A 26,281-nucleotide genomic window follows, 5' to 3' on the forward strand; every position below is an offset into this window, starting at 1 on the left:
TATTTATGTTTTCCTGGAATTCTTTTAGGAATTTTTGCGATTCCTCTCTGTAGGCTTCTACTTGTTTGTTTATGTTTTCCTGTGTTTCTCTAAGGGAGTTCTTCATGTCTTTCTTGAAGTCCTCCAACATCATGATCAAATATGATTTTGAGACTAGATCTTGCTTTTCTGGTGTGTTTGGATATTCTGTGTTTGCTTTGGTGGGAGAATTGGGCTCCGATGATGCCATGTAGTCTTGGTTTCTGTTGCTTGGGTTCCTGCGCTTGCCTCTCGCCATCAGATTATCTCTAGTGTTACTTTGTTCTGCTATTTCTGACAGTGGCTAGACTGTCTTATAAGCCTGTGTTTCAGGAGTGCTGTAGACCTGTTTTCCTGTGTTCTTTCAGCCAGTTATGGGGACACAGTGTTCTGCTTTCGGGCGTTTAGTTTTTCCTCTCTACAGGTCTTCAGCTGTTCCTGTGAGCCTGTGTCTTGAGTTCACCAGGCAAGTCGTTTGTAGCAGAAAAGTTTGTCTTACCTGTGGTCCCCAGGCTCAAGTTTGCTCTCGGGGTGTTGCCTATGAGCTCTCCACGGCCTCAGCAGCCAGGAAGATCTGCGCCGCCCCTTCCGGGAGGTTTGGTGCACCAGGGTTCCAGATAGCTTTTGTTTTCCTCTGGGGTCAGTACTGTGTGCAGCGTGCAGTCTCTTCTGGTTTCCCAGGCGTGTCCGCCTCTCTGAAGGTTTAGCTCTCCCCCCGGGGATTTGGGTGCAGAGAACTGTTTATCGCGGTCGGTCCCTTCAGGTGCGGTGTCTCAGGCGCAGTGGATCTGCTGCTCCTGGGCCCTCCTCTCGGGGTACCCAGAGGCCGTGATACAGTATCCTCCTGGGCCAGGGATGTGGGCAGGGGTGGGCAGCGTTGGTGGTCTCCTCCGCTCTGCTGCCTCAGGAGAGCCCGCCCGACCAGGCGGCAAGAACTCCCCTCCAGGGGGCCTGGGAGCAGAGAGCTGCTGAAGGCAGGGATCCTCCGCTGGTCCGGGAGTCTGGCCAACAAACCTTTTTATTATAATAGAAATGCTACATTCTTGACCAATGAACTCTTCAGACTCTTTGTTGGCTGTTTTGTCCCTTTAGCTGAATTCAAAACTCTCTTTGTTGGCTCAAGGGAGGCAGCACTATCTAATTCCTGTCTGTTCAGGTTGGGAGGTGGAATTAACATCTTCCAGAATCGCCAGTACTGATTTCACTGGACCCTCTTCCATCTTATAGGTCATGTGAAAACTCTGATGCTCTGCGGCTAAAACCATTCCATTAGAAGACCTTCACCAACCCTTCACCAATTTCTCATCATCCATTGTTAAAGCTTTTGACACCTGAACACCTGAATCACTTCCATCACAATGACTGTAAGCATGCTCACTGACCTCTGAGTCTGTGAGGCTGGGACAACACAGACAGACAGGACCAGTGTACTTAGAGTTAGAGTCTGTACTACTTATCTCGGATAATGTGAAGGAAGTTGATGTTTCCTGTTTTCTTCACAGCATTCCAAGACAACTATGCATGGGAGAGAGGCTGTGATGCCCACTCTTAACCCCTTTAAAGCAAAGACTTTATCAAATAATGGCACTTATGTTTACAAGTTGGAATGCTCAGGGATAAGTATTGGGAGAGTTTAGGCAGATATCAGATCAGGTTTGATACTGAAATGAAGACACACGAAAGCACAGGTTTCTCAGGGGAGATGTGGGCAGATGTGAGCTACATCAATTTTCTTCAATTTCCTTTTACTTTTTATGTTTTAAGTTTGACCCATTTGAAGGTACACGTTATTAGGAGTAAAAAATTAGTTTTGAGGTCTCCGTATTTACATATTCAACTCTAACAAATAAAGAGTGGATGGTTATTTCATTCAGTCTTGAATAAGTATGGACATCTGATAACATTTTTATACGTCAAAATTCAAAGCAATTGTACTGCTTTATTGCAACTACAGTGTAAAATTGCTTTCCCTATTCTTACATTTCTTATAAAGTTTATAAGCTAGAAATAAATTTTACATGACTAATTGAATATAACATAACAATTTACCTCCAGGCAAAGTTAATTTTATATATTTGAGGGCCATGTATGAATCCTTCAAGAAGTGAAGAATGACTCTGGCCTATGGAGTTGACAATACTGTGATTAAAGAATCAAGGTCTCATTGGTGATTTTCGATATATGCCTCCCATTTGTCCCCATACTTATACCCTGTGTTGTCTCTGCACAGATTAACTGGGGGATCTCCTAGACACCTCCCTGTCTTTATGCTATGGTAGAGGGATGAGTCATTTCTGTAGCATTTCAGCCTGTTCAGAATGAGTGAATTGGCAGAACTAGTCAAAATACTATGCTCAGTTTTTTTAACTGAGATTTTTTTCACTAATACACAGTAAAGGCTTACAAATAAAAGAAAAACCATTGCTAAGAAATGGTGAGGTGATTGGATTTTCCTCAAACTCAGAGCAGACGATGACTTCCTTACAACAGGTTTAAAATTTGCCTTCTTATGTCGCCACTGTTTGCAGTTCATACTGTAACTCTGAAATTCTTTCAATGTGTAATACTTTCCAGCAAGGTGTTAGCATACCAATGGGGCACTGACCAACAGAGGAATGAGACTGCGAAGTGTGCAAGCAAACACGGTTTGATTTAATTGCATTCTTCTTGAGAGAGGGAGAGAAACCATTGTGGAACATCCAAGCTATTTTAAAGAATGATGACAAGAGGTATAATTGCTATTAAACAAAGTCTAACAGTACCTTCAACTTACAGTCTGCTAACATTTAATCTCATTTCTAGACACGGAAAAAAGGAAAAGAACATGAGAAAAAGAGGTTTATTTAGGGAGGCTCTGAAAGCAGAAGGGGCTGCCCTTTGGAGATTTCCATTTGTTTAAGATTTATTCTGTCCCAGTGTGCTTCACTTTCAACATAATTAAGATTGCACCTCAGTACTAGTGAAGCTCAAAATGTTTCTGAATGAAAAATGTTGAAATTATAAATATTGAACACAATGTTATTGAATGTATGGGATATATCCACATGCATATGTATGCTGCAAATACTATACACAGTGAATAGGTATAATATCTTTGTATATATCTGGTGTAGATGATGTCTATGTATATATGTATATGAATATGTACATATTAATTTTATATTTAATTTTCATTTCCTATCACATCTTAACCTTTGTTTCACTCTGTATTTGTTAATCTCTACCTCTGTTTACAGAAGAAGAGATTGAAGAACAATGTTCTCCATTTTGGTTACAGATCTTCAACTACTGAAATATTGGGTAATTGGTTGAAGACTCACACAGTTCTTTGATCTAGTCTCTAAGCTAAGAGGCTTTGCCCTGAATGCATAATAAGAACAGTCATTAAATGGGAACCCATTGCCTATGGCACAGCAGCATTGTCCAGAACAATGTCATCTGCAGGCCAGGTGAAATAAAGACAAGGGCTAGGGGTGTCTTCTAGCCATTTGTGCACAGTGATAATGTTGGCACCATATACCCAACACATCATCCAAGCCTTGCTTCAATAGAAAGAAAGACTAAAATATAACACAGTGGACAGGTACTATAGAAAGCACGGCATGATGTGTTATCCATACCATATCTTTACACCAGATCAATCTTTAAAATTCTTTTACTGAAAACCTGTAATGGCATTTGTTTCATCCCCTTTATTAGGAAGCAGATCAAGAGGGAACTCGTGGTTCAGAAGGACTCGTGACAGGGCATATTACATATCACTATTTTCTATAATTAGAGGAATACAAATCCCAGTGCTGATTGCTACTGTCTCTTAATATGAATGGCTACATCATTTTTTACAGAAATTTAGTGATGCACAATGTTTGTCTTATTTGGGTGAATTTATGCATAGTCTGGTTACCATTATTTCCCAGGTTTTGTTTCAAGGGGCACATGAGAGACAAGGGCACTGTTTCATTTCACACATGTGTCTGAAAGCAAAGTAATCCAAGATCTTATAATAGTATGTCTTATACTTATAATCTTATAATAATAGTGGTAATTAGTATTTGAAATTTTAGATAAAACTCAGGAAAAAAAGATGCTTAGTGTATATTGCAATTTGTATATAAGCTCAAATATTTGTTCCTTAGGACATAACATTGAAAACTTTCTTAAAATAAAATACTTTGCACTTGTTTGCAAGTATCAACAGTTATGAATGTTTGGCCTATACTACCTTACTCTCTTGTCAAATCTCTAATTATTCCTTTATCTTCCACCATTTCTCTCTACTTAAAATCATTAGAAGAGAATAATTGATATTGAATTTTCTGTAAATCATTATAAGTTATTTTCTATAAGATATTATATGTAAATTATATAAAATTTAAGGAACTCTGTTTGTTCTTGTTTAGGTACTGGCCAGCATCTCCCTTCTTAGTGACCATGACTGATATTGGGCCACAGAGGTCAAACACACTTTCTTCTTTTGGTTCTTGGTTACTATTTTTATTTTATTTAAGTGTGCTTGCTTCTGATTTTTCTTCATCTCAGTTTTGGTAACAACAACAACAACAACTGGTCTAAATGAAGTCAGAGTAGAGCCATTAGAATGATGAAGTGTAGAGCAGGAGAATGAGGGAGTAGGAGGAGAAATGCAGGCCAAGTTAATCAAAGCCTACACACCTGAGTTCTGTAGCTCCTGGCGGCTGAATTGGTAGAGAAGGTCATACTTGCCCCCAAGGGAGCCTGAGGTGAAATAGTGGGTCCCGAAGTCATCAAATATCCGGCTGTACAAAGCAAAGTTGTATTCTAAAGGCAGGTGGACGAGGGCTTTTAGGAAGACGTCTGAAAGCTGCAGGTCTGTCGTTTTCATGGTGAAGTTTAAGACTTTTATCACTTTATGGATCCTAACAAAGCTCGAATCCTACGTAAAAAGGGCAAAGAGCATAAGAAAAAAAAATAATGAAATGGAGACAAGATAATGGAAACTTGAGGAGCGATTCTTTAAATGTCACCAACTTCTCATCAGCCCCACTCCTACCACAGGATGAAAATAATTCAACTCTATTCCGTGTTCTCACACACAAGCTACATTCTTCATGCTGCACTCCGGTATCTTTCCCCTTCGATGTTCAAAGTACTAAACAGATGGGATTATCTCAACCATGTACAATATGTGCCTCTGGCATGCATTCTCTAGCAAGGAAGAGACCAGTGATGAGAAACACTGGTCTTTCTGCCTGTCAATGCATTGCCGTACCACCAGTGAGTTTTTCTTTGCAATGCCTTAATGCAAGTAAACAAAAGAATCCGTAAAGATTCAGCTGAAGTGTTAAGGTGATATCCACTAACCACAAAGACGCATTAAATTTGGTAAACTTTAGTTGTCTGCCACCAGATTAAGGCAATGTGCACCAGGTGACATTTCATACTCTCGAAGCCAAAGAGCACCACATTCTCCTTCACTAAGAAATGAAATTAAACAAATTCTTTATATTTTTTCACACATATGCAGAAGTGTGAAGTTTTTTCTTTAATTCTTGGCTTCTTTTTTGCAAACACATCCACTTGTTTTTTTCACTTCTTATTATGTAGGTTAATTCGAGGTCAGACAGTTAATACTGTGTTGTGATCTCATTCCTTTGCATTCTCCCACATAACTAGTGGCATTTATGAGCATATTCAGGTATGCTGTGTTTATGAATTATGCGTTTTAATCTATTCTCCTGGTTCTAAAGAATGTGTTATACAAGCAACGGTTACAGAATAACTACCATGTTTTAGCAAAAGGGTTTTTATTGTAACTGTTAATTATAAAACAGCCATTTTCCTGAATGCTATAATTACAAAATCAAAAAGCTGCTAATGCAAAAACCGAAAACATTGCAAAGTTAAACAGGAGCTATCATTTATTCTCTTCTCCCACTCCACTCTCTTGCCTTCCTATGTTCTTGACTTCAATTTAAATTAATTCAGTTGTGTCAGGTGCACTTGTTAGAGAAGTGAACAAGGCAGAGAAAGTTTGTTCCTTTGTGGAGTTATGTTTCTTTGGATGCCTATGAATTCTATTTCTGAACTTTAACACTCGAATTTTGTCAGACAGCCCTCAAACTTGAAGCATCTCTGTGCTTTTTATTAAGAAACACGCATCTTTAACATAATACTTTGGAGGTTCAATATTTATAGTTTTCCTTACAGACTAAATCATTGGAAACATACAACACACAATGTTGATAGCTCAACATACCAGAAGCACAGACATGATACATTACTACTGTACAATGGTTGGAACTGGCAATTTCAGACCAAGAAGTTACATTACACAAGAGTATTGAACAATATTAGCACATTTTATCAATTTGTGAGATCTTGCTGTGCTTGACTTGTGTTTTATGGTTTCAGCTTTGTAACATAAGGGAGGTAACCACCAAGCTTCACATGATTATTATTTTGCTCTGAAGAGATTCTCTGCCCAATGAATGTTTATTCAGGTCTGAGACTGATGAAAGAAAACAACACATATTAGGCTAAGCTAAAGGGCCTGCATCAATTCACAAGTCTTTGGTGTGTTTTAGTATTTGCAGACTAAGAAAGGTTGTAGTAGCATTTTCTCCATAGATGGACCAGAATGAAGGATCCTCTATTCAGATGGCCTCTCTATTTTACTTCCATGTTGACATTGTCTTGAGCCATACAAGGGTGACAATTCTGAGGCAGAATGATTGAAAAGTAGCAATTTCAAATCTTTTAATTTGCAAATAGCCCCAAATGTTTTGTCTTGGGCAAGGGCTATTAAGATAAAAACTAGCACTCTATCCACAGAAAAAGGTTTTCATGTGTGCTCTCTAGTATGTTTAAAACGTTTATATAGAACACTGTGCAATCTGTCTCAAAATGAGGTCACTATCTGCAGGTCACCCACATGTTTTCAGAATCTTCATCATCTTCCCTCTCTACACTATGATTTTTAGACAATTATGTATAGACATGGATGCTTTATCGAGGTGAGCTAGGGATTTGATCAAAGACCAGATCCCAAGAAAGTCTGAATTAGTAGATTGAAAGAGGGGAGTGTCTATGTCTATACAAAGTCTGAAACAGATTGCATAAAAAGACAAAGCTACTCTTTGTCATTTGTTAGAAACATGTTTGGTTAGTTAAGGCAAGTCTGATGACCTGAGGAGGATCCCTGAGACTCACATAACAGAAAGAGAATAAACTCTAACAAGTGATGCTTTGACCTTCACAGACATATTATAGGGTGTGTACCTGTACACACATGAAATGCACACACATGGACACAGGAACACACACACACACAGTGAATGAATATATAATTTTTAAAACGTTTCTTTAAACATGACAGGAAAAGTCTCCACAATATCATTATCTAAACAAGACCTCCCAATAAACATGCCACAGCGAAGGGGGTAAATTTCACCCCTAGATGAAGATGTGCAAGTAATCAATGGCTGCTGAAGTAAGATTCAGTCTTCTTCAGGGACAAATCAGCCAATAGATTATACAATCTCAGGGTGCCAGCTCTAAACACATGTACATGTGAGCAACACAGAATGGTCTCAGTAAGTTAAATATGTGTGTGTGTATAACAATAATAAAGAAAAGGTATTGAATTTGGGAAAGAGTGGAGGGGCAAGGAAGGAGTTTTAGAGACAGAAGGAAAGGCAGAAATGATACAAATACAACGCTCATATATGAAAGTCTCAACAGATTTTTTTAAAAATGAAGAAAATACACTAATATCACAAGCAGTCTAAAAAATATCCCCATCATTGGCAACATCATAATGAAACCTTTTACTCTGTATAATTTCCAAATGCTTAAAAAGATAGCCCTCTTTGGGGCCAGGGGGATGGGTCAGTTAAGAGACTTGACTAGTCTTCTGAAGGACCTGAATTTGGTCCCAGCACCCACATCCAAGCAGCTCACAATTGTTTTTAATTCTAGTTTGAGGGGACCTCACACCCTCTTCTGGGTCTGTGGGTACCCACACACATGTGGCATATACTTATTCACGCATATACATATAAATAAATGTAAAAATGAGCCTTAAAACTTATTGAAAACAACCCATATTGACCACCACCAGGACAGAAAATTGAAAGTAAAACAAGAACACCTGTATGCAGCACATCTTTAATACTAAACTGAGAATTAAGAAAACAGTCTATTTAAGCATCTCTTAGAAATCCCACTGATACAGAAAAGTTCAGCTTCTTGTTGCTTGGTTGCTTCGCTAGGTGTTAATTTTGAAGGAAGAATGAATCATCAACTATTTTCCTTACCTTCTTGTGGGAGGCTTCAATGGCTTTTTTGAAGCCCGAGTTACGTTGGAAAGTTTCACTTTTCTTTGAGGAATAAAAAATCGGTACGTGGAAAGAGTCTTTCTTCTCACCAGACAATGAACGGTCTTCATTTTTATTTTTTCCAATAGTGGCTAAATCCTTGTAGAAATCTGTTTTCAAGTCATCTTCTATAGTTTGTACCTGAGCAGCAAAGTACATATGAAATAAGACATAGCTTGGAGAATACACAGCAGAGCTACTTGCTGTCACCTCACACAATGATCACTCATCCACTCAGCAGTCAACAAGTAGCCATTACCCATCTCATGTCACTGGAGAGCAAGAGAGTCTGTTAATCCTTATACCCAGACTGTTAAAAGTTTGGTTATGGAGAAAATACAGTGTGATGGATGCAGTACTCATGGGAAAACAGATCAGTGTAGATCCAGAGAGACTATATTTTGAGCCTCCCTACTAAGGGAAGGACACAGAACCAGAGACTAGAAAGATGATAAGCAGCGAGGGCTAACTTCATAATGTTATGTGTATGAGCATTTGGTTTGTGGGTATATCTGCACACTGCTTGTGTGCCTGATATCTGCGGAAACTAGTCATGAGCTATCATCTGGCACTGGGAACTAAATTTCCTTCCCTACAAGAGCAGCTAGGGCCCTTAACCACATCTCTTCAGCCTCCAAAGTGCCTACTTTTGCATCTCTAACTATACAAACTAAAACATTTCTTTATGGTATCAGCCATGATGAGGTCAATTTTTAATACCACTTATGACTTTAGTGTGTTGTGAGATTTGATTTCAATTATATTTCAGTGATCTACGACTGAGACAAAGGAGAAAGGTTCTGTGTGACCATAGCTGGACTCTCTTTTCTTATGATCTATTGGCTATGCCTCTGAGATGCAGGACACTTTTGAAATCCACGGAAGCAAAAAGTAAAAGTGGGTCTTGTCTCAGGAACTTAAGCTCCTGCTACAGTCACAACTGTAAGGACAATAGTTGGTTAAAAATCACTTAAAATGGATGAGGACTACCTTGCAATAGAAATAAAATATTTTAAACACTCAGTAAAAACCGCCGAGAGACAAATCACATGTTGCATTAAACAACTTTCAAAATTAGACTACGAAAGAAGGAAATCTAGCCCTCTTGCAAACAGTGACTGCTCAGAGATGGTGACAAAACCAGCCTCTCAGTGTTGCTTTCAGATACCACAGAATGTGATGGTTAGCATCTAAAATGCTTACATAATGAACCTCTCAGTCACTTACAAAATGAAAAGGCCACGCCATTAAAGAATATATGTATATAAAAATAGCTGTGTAGATTTATTCACAGGTTCTTAAAAAAAGCCCAGACTATAATTTTTTACATTCTGAATGAGCTTAAAGAATAAGATATTAGGAGCCATCAAGATGACTTAATAGGTGTGTGGTGGTTTGAAATGACCCCCAAAGGCTTCATATTTGAATGTTTGGTCATCAGAGAGTTGCTTTTCTTGACGGGGCTTAGGACCTGTGACATTGTTGGAGTAGGTGTGGCTTTGTTGGATAAAATATGTCACAGAGGGTAGAGTGGGGTGAGGGCAGGGGGTGGGTGAGGGGTTTTTTGGTTTCAAATGCTCAACCCAGACCCAGGGTCTCTCTCCTTCTGTGGCCTGCTGATCCAGATATAGATGTCTCAGCTACCTGTCAGGCACCAAGTCTCTCTTGATGCCTCCGCACTTACCACTACGATGGCAACGTTTTAGACCTCTGAACTGTGAGCAAGTTCTGTGGAAGGATTGCCCTAGTCATGGTGTCTCTTCACAACAATAGGACACTGACTAAGGCAGAGTTCAAGTCAAAAAACCCAGAAAGGTGGAACTGTGAAAGTTGTCCTCTGATTACAACTTGTGGTGTGTACATGGCCTTTCTCTCTCTCTCTCTCTCTCTCTCTCTCTCTCTCTCTCTCTCTCTCTCTCTCTCTCTCTCTCTTATACACACGTACATGTGAATAAAAATGTAGATAAGGGGGTTTAGATGTCCTGAACAGAAACTTACAGAGGATTCTTGCCAAATGTATTAGTTGGGAAGGAGACAGATTCATAAGTGAGCAATGACAAAAATTATATTAGACTAAGAAATTGGAATGAGGTCTGGTAATAATGAGATCTTAATAAAGGCAGTATTTTACTCATAATACATTATTAATAAATACCAAGTATATGAATAAACTGTTTAATGTTGATCAGTTTTGTATTTTGAGATTATATTTAAGGATATTTAGGAGGTAAATCAACACTCATTATGAAAACAGATATAGGGAACTTAAGAAATCAGAGATGGAAGGGAGAATCATGGGAATGCTCTCTGTAAACTGTGTGAAGTAGATTTCTGCTGAGAATACTGGGGCAGTAGCTGTTGTTGAAAATTGTATTTTTGAAAGCAAGCTTGTGGACTGCGTGTTTGGAAGCTAGAAAAGACCACTCAGCAGAATATCACATGTAAACAGATACATTTCTTTCTTCAAAGTCCATTCAATACCATATATCCTATGAATATTGTCATTAGTCCTCGAGGGGTATTAGAATGTGCCATTGGACTCCCAAGTTACTTTCTAAACTCAGAAGGATATCTTATATGGTTTTAAATGGAGTAAATTCAATTGGAAAATGCCTGTATTTACATGTATGGAGGTGTCATAATAATTTTAAAATATTACATTTATTCATTTATTCTGTGTTTACATGCGCGGGCAGGCTGGTGATATAGTGCCCATTTAGATGTCTGAGAACAGCATACAGAAGTATTGAATCAAATTTGTGGATTGAACTTAGGTCTTTGGACTTGGCCATAAGCACATTTACCTATGAGTGCTGTAAAGTGTTGAATGATTTCTTATTGAATACCAACTACTGTAAAGAGGGTCTCACAAACTGTTAGATTTCAAAAATCTCTTTAGCAGTATAGTCTGCCAGCAAGACCATGACTACTAAAACTATGTATTTCCCTGATCAAAAATTAAAGGAAAGAGATTGTCCACTGTCTTCATCACTGTTCTATTGCTGTGAAGAGGCATCACGGCCAAGGCAACCCTTATAAAAAAAATTTGATTGGGGAATTGCTTATAGTTTCATAGGCTTAGTCCATTATCATCAGGTCAGTGTATTGCTGCAGAAGTCGCTGAGAATTACATCCTGATCTACAAAACACTAGATCTAGCCTGGGCTTTTTTAAACATTAAAGCCTACCCCCAGTAACACACTACCTTCAACAAGGCCACACCTTCTAATCCTTTTAATGTTTCCAAACAATTTGTGACTGAACATTCTAGTATATGAGCCTATCTCATTCCGATCACCACACTTTCACTTTAATGCAACATGGATGGAGAACTTATTTTCAGTTAATAGATTACTATCCAGCACTGCAGTGTACTGCTCCTTACTAGACAGGAAAAAAAATCAAATAAGAAAATTTTTATTTTATTAAGGGAGGTAAGCCAAGGTATTTATATTCTATTCAGACTCATCATAATTCTTTTTGTTTGTTTTTACTTTGTCTTGTTTTTGTTTTAGTTTTGCTTTGTAGGCACTTGAGACTATTTCATATCTGTCTCATGGTTATGTGAGTGAAAAGTTGCAGTAAGAGAACATTCTGAATAAATAAATGGGTTTTTTTTTGGCATGAATATGTTTTAAAGTTGTATGTTCACGGAGAAAAGATGAACAGTCAAGGAAGTGTGGGCTTAAGTCTGTAACTTACAACTACTTCCTACCTTGTTTGATGCTGGACAAATTAATTATCCTTTTTTCCCCTTCCTCTAGTTAAAAGAAAATGAAAATAATCTTGACCTCATTGGGTTTTGGTAGGATGAAATAGAAATATATAATGTGTGATTCAAATTGTTCGTTATCCTTCCATTCTGCTCCTTCACGCATCAAAATCTCCACTAGAAACTTAGTTTATAAACATTGTCAGTGTGGAAGTGACCATCATGTTACACTGTTGTACCTCAAAGTTGACGTTTTCCAGATTGGCTGGAACGCGGTGTGGATTACTCGTTCGGCTGCTCCTAACGGATTTACATATTCCTCCAGTGAAGGAGTTATCAAGGACATCTCCTCTGGGCTCTCCTGCCAGAAAATGAAACCTGGAAACAAAGCAATTTTGAAGAATTCAGTAGATATAAAGCAATCTTTAAAATTTACTTTACTTAAATGAAAGACATTCCTTTTTCTAGACATTCCTGACTTCTGACAAATGACTCCAAGGGAAGGCTCATTTTTTCTTTTATTCTCTATGATGAGACATCCATAAAAGACAGGCTGTCCCAAACCCAGTCCAATTGACTAAAAAACACCTAGGATTCCAACATGAAATAAAATTTGAACTTATAATTTTTATTATTTACAATATTGATACAGACATCAGAAGCATATTATGATATGGTAAGAGAATATTGATAGAAAGTAAATTACAAAATAGAAATAGCAACATTTTAATAGTATTATAATAATAGTCCTATATTGTCATATAGTTACATTTAAAATGCATTTTACTTATTAAATGATTATGTATCATTTATTAGCCCCCTATGCACTAAACAATAGTAAATGCTTTACAAATGTTAAGTGATTTAACATTTAATAGGTGTATTTTATTGAAAAAATTGTTTACATGTATTTTATAAATAAATTGAGGCACAAAGATTAGCTTGTTTAAATTCATATATTCAAGAAATTATAAGCAGCCTGAGGAAAATTTCATTCATCTCATATAGTCTTCCAGTTTCTTAGAGATCAGATAACATATTCTCTGAGAAAAGCAGGCTTTTTTAATCAAAAGTTTGGTTATGTCGAATTTATATAGATGATTAAAATGTCTTTATAAAGATTATGCTAGAGTCTTAACAAACACAGTCAGTTTCTACATGTGCTCGACCAGGTAACCTTGTCTTCTATAGTACAGAATTCAGTTCTTGGGAATATCATTCAGAAGTTCCGTGTAGTAGAAGGAAGTGCTTTCCCCTTCCCTGTCCCACTCATGATACACAATCACTTTTCCACTCTGATGGTGGTGAGTGCTCAAGTGGACATGTGCATCCTCAGGATGACCACTTACATGTGCTTCTGTTCTACCCTTATAATGCTAGTTTAAAAAACACATGGTGTTTAAATGGCTTCACCTTTCTCAGAGGCTACACTATCAACTTCCTACACAGGTATGAAAAGACAAACATAATCATTTCTCTGGGAAGGCATCACAAAGCAGTCCAATATGTGAATTTGGGTACTCTGCTGTTAGGCATTTGGATTTAGATTATAGAATTAATTATTTGGACATTTAACTCTAACCAGGTGGCACGGTGTCCTTAGGGGAATGTGAACAACAGGAGGAGGAAGACAGGGTAAATGGGGTGGGATGGGGACTGAGGAGGTAACTGTAAACACAGTACAGCAATACAGCTGTATGGACATGAAAATGTCAAAATAAAAATGATGAAGAAAGTTAAGAGCAGAACAGGGATAATTAGAAAGTTAGAAAATAAAGTTAGAACATTAATAACAAATACTTGACTAGTAGAAATAGTTGTTCTTTTCTACCAGTATGAATGTAGAACATACAGTTTAAGACCATCTTCAGTTGTCTTCTCCCATGAGAAGATGGAGGTAATTATCCACGACCTTCAGGTAGTTTGAGGAGTTTATAGTGGTTAGCACAAGATTAGCCTGTTAACTCTACATGATGGAATAGTACATTTTAGTTTTCCTAATTTTCCAGTGGAGAAAGTGGATTTTATTCCATTAAATTAGATGTATACTTACTTCAATAGTTTTCTCTTGTAGTATTCAAGACCAATAGACAAATGTCAACTATGAATCTAAAGCAACCCAAAAACACAATAAAAATGATCTTTCTCCATTTAAAATGGCAATTACTCAAATGACAACAATAAGATACATGGTCAGAAAACAAAAAGGGGACATTGGAAATGTTAAGCAGTACACTCACTGTGGAAAACAGCATAGAGATTCCTGAAATACACTATGACCATTCCATGATATAGCATCTCTACTATAGGATATGCATTCAAGGGAGTAGAAATTATGTATGTCAAAGAAACATCTATACTCATTTTACTGGAGAACTAGTAATAATAGTCAAGGTACAGAACTAACCTAGACGAGTACACAAAGAAAATACATCATCACCAACATGAACAATGGAAGATACAATGGGAAATGGAATAAGCATGCACAGAAAGGCAAATGCTACATGTTCTCACTTAGATGTGGAAGCTAAGTGATTTCAGAGACATGTAGAAAAATGGCTACCAGTGTGTTGGACAGAATGGAAAGAGGATGGATAATGGTACAGAGGTAAAGTCATAAAGAAGGAAACATCTCTATGTCTATAGCAGAATAGGGTTTGTAAACTTGGCCAAACTTAATTGAATATTTCAAAGTAGGTAGTAGAAAGTATTTTGAGTATTCTCAACAAAAAGAAATGAAGTGTCTGGATGACAGATATGTCAATATTTCTGATCTGTTAATTACATACTGTACATAAATACTTAAATGCCACACTGTAATTCACAAATATTCATGACTATTACATGCTAATTATAGTATATTTGAAATTTTGAATGGTACAAATAAAATGCATTCTCTTTTCCAAACAATATTAAGAAAACAATTCAGTTTATAACAGCATTTTAAAAAATGTTTCAGAAATACACTGAGAAAATTGTTGTCTATGACCTGAATCCTGAAAGGTATAAAAATTGTTGGAAGAGTAAATAAAGGGTCAACGAATTGAAAGACATCCACATTCATGGACCGGAAGCACTTCCTTTAATAAGATGTCAGTACTTCCCCAATTGACATGTGGATGTTGAACCAACTCAATCAAATTCTCTTATGGAATTTATTTGAAGTGTTCTCCCACATGGTTGAAGGTTGGTACCCAGTTGTAACTCTACGTTAGAAGTTTCTAGAAAATTTAGGAGATAGGGACTGGCAGGAGGGAGGTTATTTGAGTCTTGTAGCTGTGGCTTGTCTGTGTCTCTCAATGTTTGTCTCTTTGCCTTCCAGGTATGAGCTGAGTGTCCTCTGAACATGTCCAGAGCACTAGGGTGTTCTTTCTCATTATTGGCTTTGGATAAATAGCCAATGACTATAGATTAATCTTTCAGAAACTGTGGGGAAGATCTGAAAACAAACCTTCCTTTAGTCATTTCTATCAGACATTCTATTACAGCAATGAAAATTGCAACATAAAATCTGAGCTGACTTTTTATTCATGAAAAATTGTCAAGCAGATTCCAAAAGTCATCTGTAAATAGCCAAAAGAGTCTTGAGAAACAAGAACAAGATCAGAAGAATCACAGTTTTTGTTATGAAAGAAGCTTAAAGCTTGAGTGATCAAGACAAGGTAGAACTGTACAAGTAGATCTTCGTGATCTTATATATATGGCAAAGTCTTCTTGGATGAGATGCTGAAAGCATACACAGCAGAAGTGATACACATACACACACAAACACATACACACCCACCCACACACACACACACACACACACACACACACACATACACACACATACACACACACGTACACACACACAAACACATGCACAGACAAACACACGCGCGCGCGCGTACACACACACACACACACACACACACCCCTTAGTCTTTAAGAGCACTTACTACTGCAGAGGACTTAGATTTGATTTTCAGAACCCATATAGCATCTTCCAGCCCCCATGTAAACTCCTCTCCTATGAGATTTTATACACTTTTGGGTCTCTGCAGGCTCCTAACTGCCTGTAGTGAACATAAACCTCTTCAGGTACTCACACATACTCAAAAACAAACAAACAAACAAACAAACAAACCAATGTCTTTAAAAAGTTTACACTTCTAGGGTTACCATCAAAATATTAAACTCAACTCAACAGGAGAAAATTTTTATAAAAAAATTACCTATCTGCCGAAGAGGTTATATCTAGAATATACAGAGAATACTTATAAACCAATGATATAAAGAATATATGAGCTCATAGTGTGCAAGTGATCAAAATATCTGAATAGACATTTCTTTACAGAACAGACGGAAGTCAAGGAACTACCATGCAGAAAGTTGTTCAACGCTGTGAACCACTCAGGAAATAAAAACGGAAGCCACAAGGAGCTGTCCTTTTACACCTGTTAGGACAGGCAGCTTTAATGGAAAGGGACATTAGAAACAACTGTTGGAGAACAGGGAGGTAGCTCACAGGGTACAAGCGTTTGCTAGTAAGCCTGGTGACCCGGTGGCCTGAGTGTGATCCCTACAACAAGTAAAACAGCCAGATGAGGTGGTACACATCTGTAATCCCAGTGCCCTTAATGTAAGACAGGAAGTAGAGACAGGGGAATTAGTCTGAAGCTTGTGGGCCAGATACACTGATCTTCAGTACAGTATTAGAAATACTAAGAGAGACTGCCTCAAAACAGGGTGAATCAAGAAAACTAACTCCAGAAAAGGTGCCCTCAGATGTTCATGTGTGACCTGTGGTTCATAGACGCCTGTTTTCACACACACACACACACGATAAATAAATATATAAACAAATAAAAATTTAGAAACCAGAAAGTACAACTAATAATTTCAAATAAATGAGCATCGTATTTAAAATATGATTTTGTTAGTAACATACTTCCAACACTTATCAGTAATTAAAAGTTTGCTCCATAAAAAATTATAGGCAAACTGAAGGGAGATTGATTTTTCAATCAAGCATAACAATGAAAACATAAAATGTTGCAGCTGCTCTGAAAAATCTGTATAAAATGTTCTAAAATTATCTTCATGTGGTGGCTATATAAATCTGTGGATATACCAAGAAATTATAGATTTGCAAACTGATTTAAAATAGAACCGTACTATGTAGCACAACCCAGCCTGCAAACCATGGTCCTTTTGCTCAACCTCCAGTATGCTTGCTTGCTTCAAATGGCCAAATTGTATGGTGAATTTGAATATAGCTCCGAGATACTGTTCTGAGAAGTGGTTTGGATAAGTTCCTTAAGAAGCACTGCTTTTGGGCTAATATCTATTTATCAGTGAGCACATACCATGTATGTCCTTTTGGGTATGTACTCACTGATAAGAGGATATCAGCCCAAAAGTTCAGAATACCCATGATACAACTCAAACCATATGAAGCTTAATAAAAAGGAAGGCCAAAGTGTGGATACTTCAAACCCACTTAGAAGGGGTAACAAAACAGTCATGGAAGGAGACGGGAGGGACGAGGTTGGGAGAAGAGAGAGGGAGGAAAATATGGGGGCGGGATCAGATATGGGAAGAGATAGAAAAGCCCAGAGGGCCGGGAGAATGAAGAAAAATAAGTAGCAGTAGGGGCAGGAGGACTTGGAAAGTCCCACTAGAAAGTCCCAGCCACCAGGGATTCAAGAGACTCCCAGGACTCAATGGGGATGACATTACCCAAAATACCCAATAGCAGGGAGATAGAACCTGAAGAGACCACCTCCAGTAAATAGCCATCGCTCCCATTTGAGAGGTGGGACCACCCATCCATCTAAAAATTTTAAGCCAGAATTGTCCCTGTCTAAAGGAACTGCAGGGACAAAAAATGGAGCAGAGGTCATCCAGAGACCGCCCCACTGTGCCATCCTTTCCATCCGCAGACACCAAACCCTGTCACTATTGCTGATGACAAGATGTGCTTCGCAGATTGGAGCCTGGTATGGCTGTCCTCTGAGAGGCTCTGCCAACAGCAGATGCAGATACTCACAGCCAATCATTGGACTGGACCAGGGACCCCAATGGAAGAGTTAGGGGAAGGGCTGTAGGGGATTAAAACCCCACAGGAAGAACAAAAGTATCAACCAATTGGACCCCACAGAGCTCTCAGGGACTAAACTACCAACCAAAGAGTATATGTGGGCTGCTTCATTGCTCCTGCTACATATGAAGCAGAGGACTGCTTCGTCTGGCCTCAGTGGGAGGGGAGGTGCTTGGTCCCATGGAGACATGATACCCCGGAGAATGGGGATGCTAGAGGAATGAGGCAGGAGTGGGTGGGTGGGTGCGGGAGCACCCTCTTAAAGGCAAAGGAGAGTGAGGTGGGAGTTCATGGAGGGGAGACCCGGAAGGGGATAGCATTTTGAAATGTAAACAAACAAAATAGTTAATAAAAAGAAAAGAAAAGGAAAGGAAAAGAAGCAGTTCGCACTCAAATAGCTCCAAGTACAACTTGAGCTTTATGTCCATTCACATTTGAATTTATAACAGCGAGTATCTGAATGGCGAATTATGATCAGTTGATCTGGGGAGAGCTTCCTGAAGTATTCACAGAAGCACAAGTGTCTGTGACTCACATACTTGAGTATCCTAAGAGGGGTGGATGAAGGGTAAAGAATGGTTCTTATAGGACTGCTTCAGTCTGTGTACCTATATTTGTAGCAAACGAGAAGGGACTTCAGAAAAGAAAACGAACTCCCTGGTCACAAGGAATCTTTGAAGTTGCTTGCAGAGTTTAAAGACAAGGTTTGTCCGAAGGTCACTCTATCGGAACTTGGATGAGGAAACTTTTGGAAGCTTGTCATGGTTCGCTTTGGCTGTAGATGTGACACAAACCTAGAATTATCTGGAAAGAGGAAATCTCAACTGAAAACTTTCCCAGATCGAGTTGGCTGGTGTCTGTGTGTCATTTTCTTAATTACTGATTGGTATAGGAGGGCGGGCAGTGCTGTGAGGCTGAGGGAGGTGGAGAGAGCAGAGCCTCTGTGACTGCTGCTTCAGTTCTTGCCTCCAGGATTTCGCCTTTAGCTCCTGTCCTGGATTCCTTCAGTGATGGAAAATAACCTGTAAACTAGATTAAACCCTCTCTTCTCAAAGTTGCTTTTTTGGTCAGAGCTGAACCAACTATGCACAAGGTTTTACCTCCTATATTTTCAGTCTCTGTTGAAATGTTTATATTGACTCGATATTTTAATGTTTCAAATACATTCTGACTTTAGCTTTCTAAATTGTTTTTTTTAAAATCACATTTGCTTTATAGTTCATCCTTTTTTGGTTCCGTACTGGAGGAACTGGAGTTTCACACATATTGGGCTAATGGCCTTGTACTAGCTAAAACATATAACTTAAAAGAGATGTATGTGCATGCGTATGCATATATATACGTGGCCAAAAATTTTTACACAATCCACCTCGGCTGAGCTTGAAAAGAAAACAAACCACACAGTTCATCTTGTATGATTCTTGCTGTAGGAATGGGGCTCAGTGATTGATGTTGGGAATATAAGTATTGTTAATTTGTTTTTTCTCGGAAAGATGTAATTTTTAAAAGCAGCCAGGCTTCTAAAAGATATCTTTTGTGGGCAGCAAGCTATCAGAAGGCAGAGGGAGGAGGCTGAGACGCTGAGGCCAGCTGATTAGAAAGAAATTACAGTAAATCTCAAGACTCTCTCCCTGGGGAGAAAGAGAGGACTGGCTGTCCTTGAGTCAGCAGTCTCTGTTCTAAGAAGCCTGAGGACAACAGCTCTGGTTGTCGGAAGGCCACATAGTTTGCCTGCCAGAGAACACAAACAAAGCATGCGGTTTTTCTTATCTGTAGCCCTGGAGCCAAGATTCACAGAATAAGAGACTAGTTATAATGTCCCCTCCATTAGTCGGAACATAACAAACTCTTGAAAAGTCAGAGCCTTAGAGACACGGTGATCATCAGTGCGCATTTGGGGGCTGGGATTTTCTTCCAGGAAGAGGATAACAGGGAAGATATTTCTACATGATGATTAAAAAAAAAAAGATATCAAAGCACTCTCATGGGAGTGGGAGGCAGTTAGAATGTCCTAGAGCAGAATCACAAATCAGTTTGTAGCACACAGGACACATATGGGGAAACTGAGGACCATGATATTCAATAACTTGGTTGTGATGGTTCAGGCAGAAATATGTGTGGAACCAAACTCCCCTTACTTCAGGCTAATGTCTCATCTACTTTACAAGTGTTCTGGAGTCTGGTCCAGTGGTTACTGGTTTTTGTTGTAAACCAAATGAAGCTGTAGTCGCATTGCTGTTTGCCTTTCAGACCTCCTGATTCCATGTTATGCAACTGTGGCAACAACAGTAATGTTAAAAACATCAGTGAGGAGGTTCTTTTTTTTTTTTTTTTCTTAATTAAACCTGAAGACTTCTAAACTTCATTTTGCACTCCTGCACAGTGGCACGCTGTGACTCACCCACGTGAGAGCCAGAGGACAAATTTTAAGAGTCCTTTCTGTCCTTCCTCTGTTTTTGAGACTTGGTCTTTCTTGTTGCTTATTCTGCAATGCAAACTCCAAAATATCTGGCCTGTGAGCGTTTGGCCGTCAACCGCCTTCACCCCTGTACCACAGGCGAAGGCTGAGATGACAGATATACACTACCGTACCCAGACTCTTATATGTATTCTGGGGATCCAATCTCAGGTGGTCAGGCTTGCGCAACAATTACTTTTACCCACCGAGTCATCTCTCTAGCCCGAGAAGAGTGAAATGTTTTAAAATTCCAGTAGGAAGCAATAGACCTGACAGCTAATTGGCTTCCTCCGACACCAAATTAAAGGGTGGGTTCATTATGGGGATAGAGGACACAGAAGATTATAAATTTTCTCTTATGTTTCTCAGGTTTCCTCTGAACCTTCAAGCTGAGGTTCAGTTCCTTTTTACTTGAATCCTTTTATATTCTTTAAACTATTTGAAAACCTGGGCATGGCCTAATGAATTTAGATGCCCTTGCCAAATTGCAGGTGCCCTCCTGAAATAGTAACATGAGGATTTTTGAGTTCTTGTCAGCAAGGGCTGCTGGGTCTCATATTTCTTTCCGTTGTTTCTCTAAGGGGGTGCTGCTGTGGAGTTACAGAAACAGACTTGTTTGATAAATCTCTCCTTGAGTTCTAGTTCCACCATTCATGGTTTGGCAGACTTAATTAAACTCTCTGAGGTTCGGTTTCTCATTATTAAGGTGAGACCAGATAACAACAGAAGGCCAGCCTTCTGCCTGTACCCACCCATAAGTCACACTGTTTATGGGAGAGGATCTCAAGCCACACTGGCACACATCTTATTCTATGTCTTCACTTGGTCATCACCATTCTGTATTTTTATGACTGCTCCTCTTCCTCCCTTTCCTCCTTCTCCCATTCATCCTTTCTTCCTGTTTTTGTTTTGAATACTTTAATATTAGAATTAAATAAAAAAAAACAATCCTCTAACCTTGTTGTCAGGAGAGGAGGTGGAGGAGAGAGGGAGGGAGAGAGGGAGGGAGGGAGGGAGGGAGGGAGGGAGAAGGAACCATGGGAGTAGGGAACAACGGAAGAAACAGGCTTTTCAGTAGGAACTCTCTTTGCCACATGATCAAGCGAGGCTCGGGTATTGATGAAAATGAAGTGGCATTGGAGGAGCCCAGTGCTGTTCCTAATGAGATTCTCACTTGAAAGTAATGAGGATCTCTTTCTCTCTTTCTCTCTCTCTCTCTCTCTCTCTCTCTCTCTCTCTCTCTCTCTCTCTTCCTCCCTTCTTGCCTCCCTCCCCTTTCCCCTTCCTCCTTCCATTATTTAACCTCTCCTACTCTTTCACACCAAAAAAAGATGAATTTTCCTATTGGGATGTTGATGTTGACTTATAAATACAACCATAAGCAATGCTCTCTTTTTTCCTGATCAATTTCTTCAGAGACCCAAACATCATTCAAGTCATGTGTTGCTTACATTCCACAAATTTTTGTACTTTCTATAGTTTCGTTGTTGATATACTTCCAACTATTTCCAAGATACCCTTTCTTTCCAAAATCGTAAAAGGATGTTACATACCCAGCGCCCATCAGCTGCACACTGGGGATAGGAGTGTATGTCCGTGAGCATACTGGCTTTGTCCTCCCACAGTTCCTTTCATCTGAATTGTCTCCACAGTCATTTTCTCCATTGCATTCTAACTTGCTGGGAATACAGCGCCCTGGTCAAGAAAGCACACCACAGCATTTCCAATGTGTTCTCAATCAGGAAAGCATTTATTCAGGTGAGACACAAATGTTTCCAAAGTTGAGGGTAAGGTACAGGAATGCATAAACGGAAGTGATAAACTGATGTTAGTCACCTTTAGGGCTTGAGAGTCTAAGAGTCACCATAAGATTGTTTAGCTGTTTATGGTGTGTTTTCAAGAAGAGAACTTTCTTTTGTTTTTGTTTTTCTTCAAAGAGAATTTTAAAATTATATTACAGTGAGCTTTCTGTAGAGATATTGGTCTGAAGATAGCGATTGGTAACAGGTTCAGAATTTTGTTTTGATTTCAATGGCATTCTACATATGGCATTTTAAGACAAAAATCTACTTTGGAATCTACTTGTGCAAACAATATATCTCCAAATCTTTAAAAGTTTATCCTGTGTAGAAGAAGCCAGACACCTTCCTTTCATCTCATATACTTCTTACTGAAGATTACCAGCTTGAGACATTGTGATCAGTGGTTCCCTCACAGTGTGTATCAACTAATTAGACTAAACAAATGCTTGACAGTGAGACTTGTGTATTTGCTGAATTTATTACTACAAAGACTCGTGAAAACACTTACTTTCACATCTTTTGGTTAATAAATAATTTCCATGTAGAAGGTAGGGTATACTCAAAATTAATTGCCTTCTCTAGATTATTCAAGATCTTATCTTGTGTTTAGACAGCTATTATCTTCATGGCTATGAACATCACAACCATACAGTACTAAAAGATTGGATTGAATCTCTGTCAGTTTTAAGATATAGACAAGAAGAGTTTACTTTTAGGAAATTGTATATCCTAATGTTATGTATAAAGTTTTGTGTTTATGTACTTTTAATCTTGTTTTTGGTAAAGAAGAGAACAGAACAGGTTATTTAACTTTAAACAGAGAGGAGTGCCATTTTGACTTATGATATTTTTAAAAAATACTATTCTTGGTGCTAACATATTGAAGAATAATCCAGTTTTGTGTAGTGTTTCCTTTTAGAGAGGTGTTCTATTTTCTTAGATAGCTCTAAGGATACTCATGGAGCACACGGTTATTTGGCAGGCTTTGATACTTCTAGACATTGAAAGGGACCTGCCAACAAGTGCTGAAATGAAAGAAACAAGGTATCTTTTGAGTAGTGTTTAGTAATGGGGGACAAGGATTACATGGGTAAGGTGGGACACAGCTGAGAATGACTGTAGGCAATATCAATTCAATGGAATAAGAAGCAGGAAGGAGGTGACGTTATAAGCCATGAATGTAGCCTATACCAAAGTGGGGAGTGGGAAGTTGAACAGCAGTTTGAATGTTGCAGAATTTATCAAGTCAGTGCATACATATACAGTAGTCCTCCTTATCTGTGGAGGACAATTCATAAGACAGTCCCAAGTCTAAGTCTTCAGGGAGCACAGAGCCCTGTAATTCATATCTTAAGCACCCATCATATTCATTGTCCCAAACTCTTGTAGTTTGAGATGTGATGGTTATGCTAGTCTAGTTTATATTTCCTTCTTTACAAGTGCATGGACACTAGCTCCTTTCCTACCCTGAGTCTTAGCGTCCACATCAACTGTTTTCTTATGTACCTTAAGTCAAGGACTTTTGCCTGGATGCTGCATGCTCCTCTTTGACTCACATGAATTGCCACCACCCCAACCCTTGTACTCTGGAACCACTCATAAGTAAAATAAGGGTTTGTGAACAGCTGTGCTGCTACAGCTGACTGGTGCAGTGATCTTATAGCTGGCACAATAGGCAAGTAGTGTGTGTGGTGGATATGCTATACAGAGAGGCGATCAGTATCCTGAGAAGGATGTGGTGGGGTGGCACATGGTTTCCTTGTTCTACTCTGACATAGAATTTAAAAGATAAAATTATTTCCGGGCTCTTTTATTTAATATGTCGGACTGTAGCTGACCATGAGTGACTAATCACAAAATTGAAATTGTAGATAAAACTGACTGCTAGTTGGAGCCATGTGGTCATATACACCTTTGTTTTTAAGTTAGACTGACTATGTTATTGTGATTGCATATTATTTTTATAAACTCCTGAGGGACAAGTTAATTTTTTATTCAATGTTTAAAATTAGAGCCCTGAGAGATAAACTGGCATAATGTATTACAACTAATGTCATGATAAGGCTCAAAATTCCAGACAAATATTAAAATGATATTGTAGCCTTGAGGGTTCCGAGAAGACTGAAAGGTAAATATGAAGGAGGAAATGCAAGACTGAGTCTGTTTGGAACAGGATAATGGCTTTGTTAGGTCAGGGACTAAGTATCATCTCAAATCAGGCAAACAATGTCCAGCCAAGCTCTCTTATTCCTCTTCATAGTACGTGGTTTTTGAAATGTACAGTAACATACCATTTTCAATGGAAAATTTATCAACCAAAATAGGCATCGAATCACTCAATCTGTAAAGATGGCAACTGTATTGTTGCCAGGGATGTATCAATTGGTAGCTGGAGCTGTACCATGGAGACATTGGGGGCCGAGGTGTTTCCGGAAGCACAGAGCTCAGGGACACAACTTATCAACAATTACTGACATTGTGATATTTTGGATGTTTTAACTTTTAATTTTATTGCAGAACTTAATTAGCTTTTATTGGAGGGGTGATGGCATAGCAGCCACAGGGGATGGGGTTGAGGTTCAAGAGACCGGAAGACAATTTATAGGATTTGGTTCTCTTTCTATTATGTGACTCTCAGGGAATGAACTCTGGTCATTCATCAGGATGCTGAACCATCTTGTCCTTCCAGTCTTTAAACAGTGGCTGTGGACATAATGCTGTTGACCTGGAATCCGGCAGCTGCAGTTGCAGATTCGCCTGAAATTAGCCACAGTGTATTAATTCTCACTATGTGACTCTAACGCTTTTGTAGGCTCATGAACATTTTATCTACAGTGACCTCTTCTATAACCCATTTCATGTCGTTCACTATAACAACTGCATTTAAAAGCTGTAATAGCTGCACTTCGATTGCAAATTTTGATTTTAAGATTTTGGATGTAATGTTCAAGTCTGGATTATTCTCAGCCATTCCATCAAGATTTTTATTATCTTACGTTAATTCATGATGTGACCTCATCATGGAGGCACAAGGTGTATCTCCGAACCCAACACTTACCCTCATTTTCTAGGTCAGGAAAACCCTGACACTAACCCTTTCATCTGCATTTAGAAGTTGGCGGAGATGGAGGTCAAGAGCGATGTGTAAGAAAGGAAGAATTTTAGTTCTAAGGTCTTAAGTCAATTATCTGTGAAATTTAAAACTTGCTACTTACTATTTAAAAGTTGCTAGTACAGAGAAGCGATGTGGGGTTTATCTATCCGAAATTTCGTTTTTATAACTACAAATTGGTTATTTATGTTAGAGTTCAAAGAACTATGGCTCATATGCTGAAATTGACCTGCATTCATTTTTGTAAATATGATTCACTGGAACATGTCCTTGCTTATATATATATATATATATATATATATATATATATATGGCTTGCTGGTATAGGGTCATATATTTATGTAGGAGGGTTGACAGTTGGCTGACAGCAAGATAGACCAGGTGACTGGAAAGCTAAAATTGTCCATTTTGATGTTTGTTGAAGCCTTTGTAGAAATTATATCTAAATTGTTCGAAGTGGTAGGATCCGGGAATGAAGAAGAGTACCTGTGATTAAACGATTTAAGATTTGACTCTATTCTAATGTAACTTAAATATAAGTTCTTACAGATATCAGCATACATTATACTTGAATGTTGATAACATTTAAACCAATATGATTTCTAATTAGTGTGGTATTGGGAGTAGCTTTTGGGGACCAGTCATGAAAATTTATTTACAGTTCACTTGACATAATAATATCTCATCAGTCTTGTTCCAACAAAAAAAAAATCTGCCACTTCTTATTTAACCTAGCTTTCTGG

General features: G+C 38.5%; 1 protein-coding gene across 1 annotated transcript in view; it reads right to left on the reverse strand.

The window, feature by feature from the left end:
- C6 (complement C6) overlaps positions 1–26,281 on the reverse strand; it is a 67,131-nt gene that overhangs the window by 37,034 nt on the left and 3,816 nt on the right. Inside the window, exons 4-7 of the mRNA XM_032896841.1 lie at positions 22,178–22,319; positions 12,324–12,462; positions 8,313–8,513; positions 4,690–4,930 (exon numbers count right to left, since the gene is read on the reverse strand). Of these exons, the coding sequence (XP_032752732.1) occupies positions 4,690–4,930; positions 8,313–8,513; positions 12,324–12,462; positions 22,178–22,319 (723 nt within the window). The remainder of the gene's footprint in view (positions 1–4,689; positions 4,931–8,312; positions 8,514–12,323; positions 12,463–22,177; positions 22,320–26,281) is intronic.

Source organism: Rattus rattus, chromosome 3, assembly GCF_011064425.1.
Source record: "Rattus rattus isolate New Zealand chromosome 3, Rrattus_CSIRO_v1, whole genome shotgun sequence".
In the NCBI taxonomy this organism is placed as follows: domain Eukaryota; kingdom Metazoa; phylum Chordata; class Mammalia; order Rodentia; family Muridae; genus Rattus; species Rattus rattus.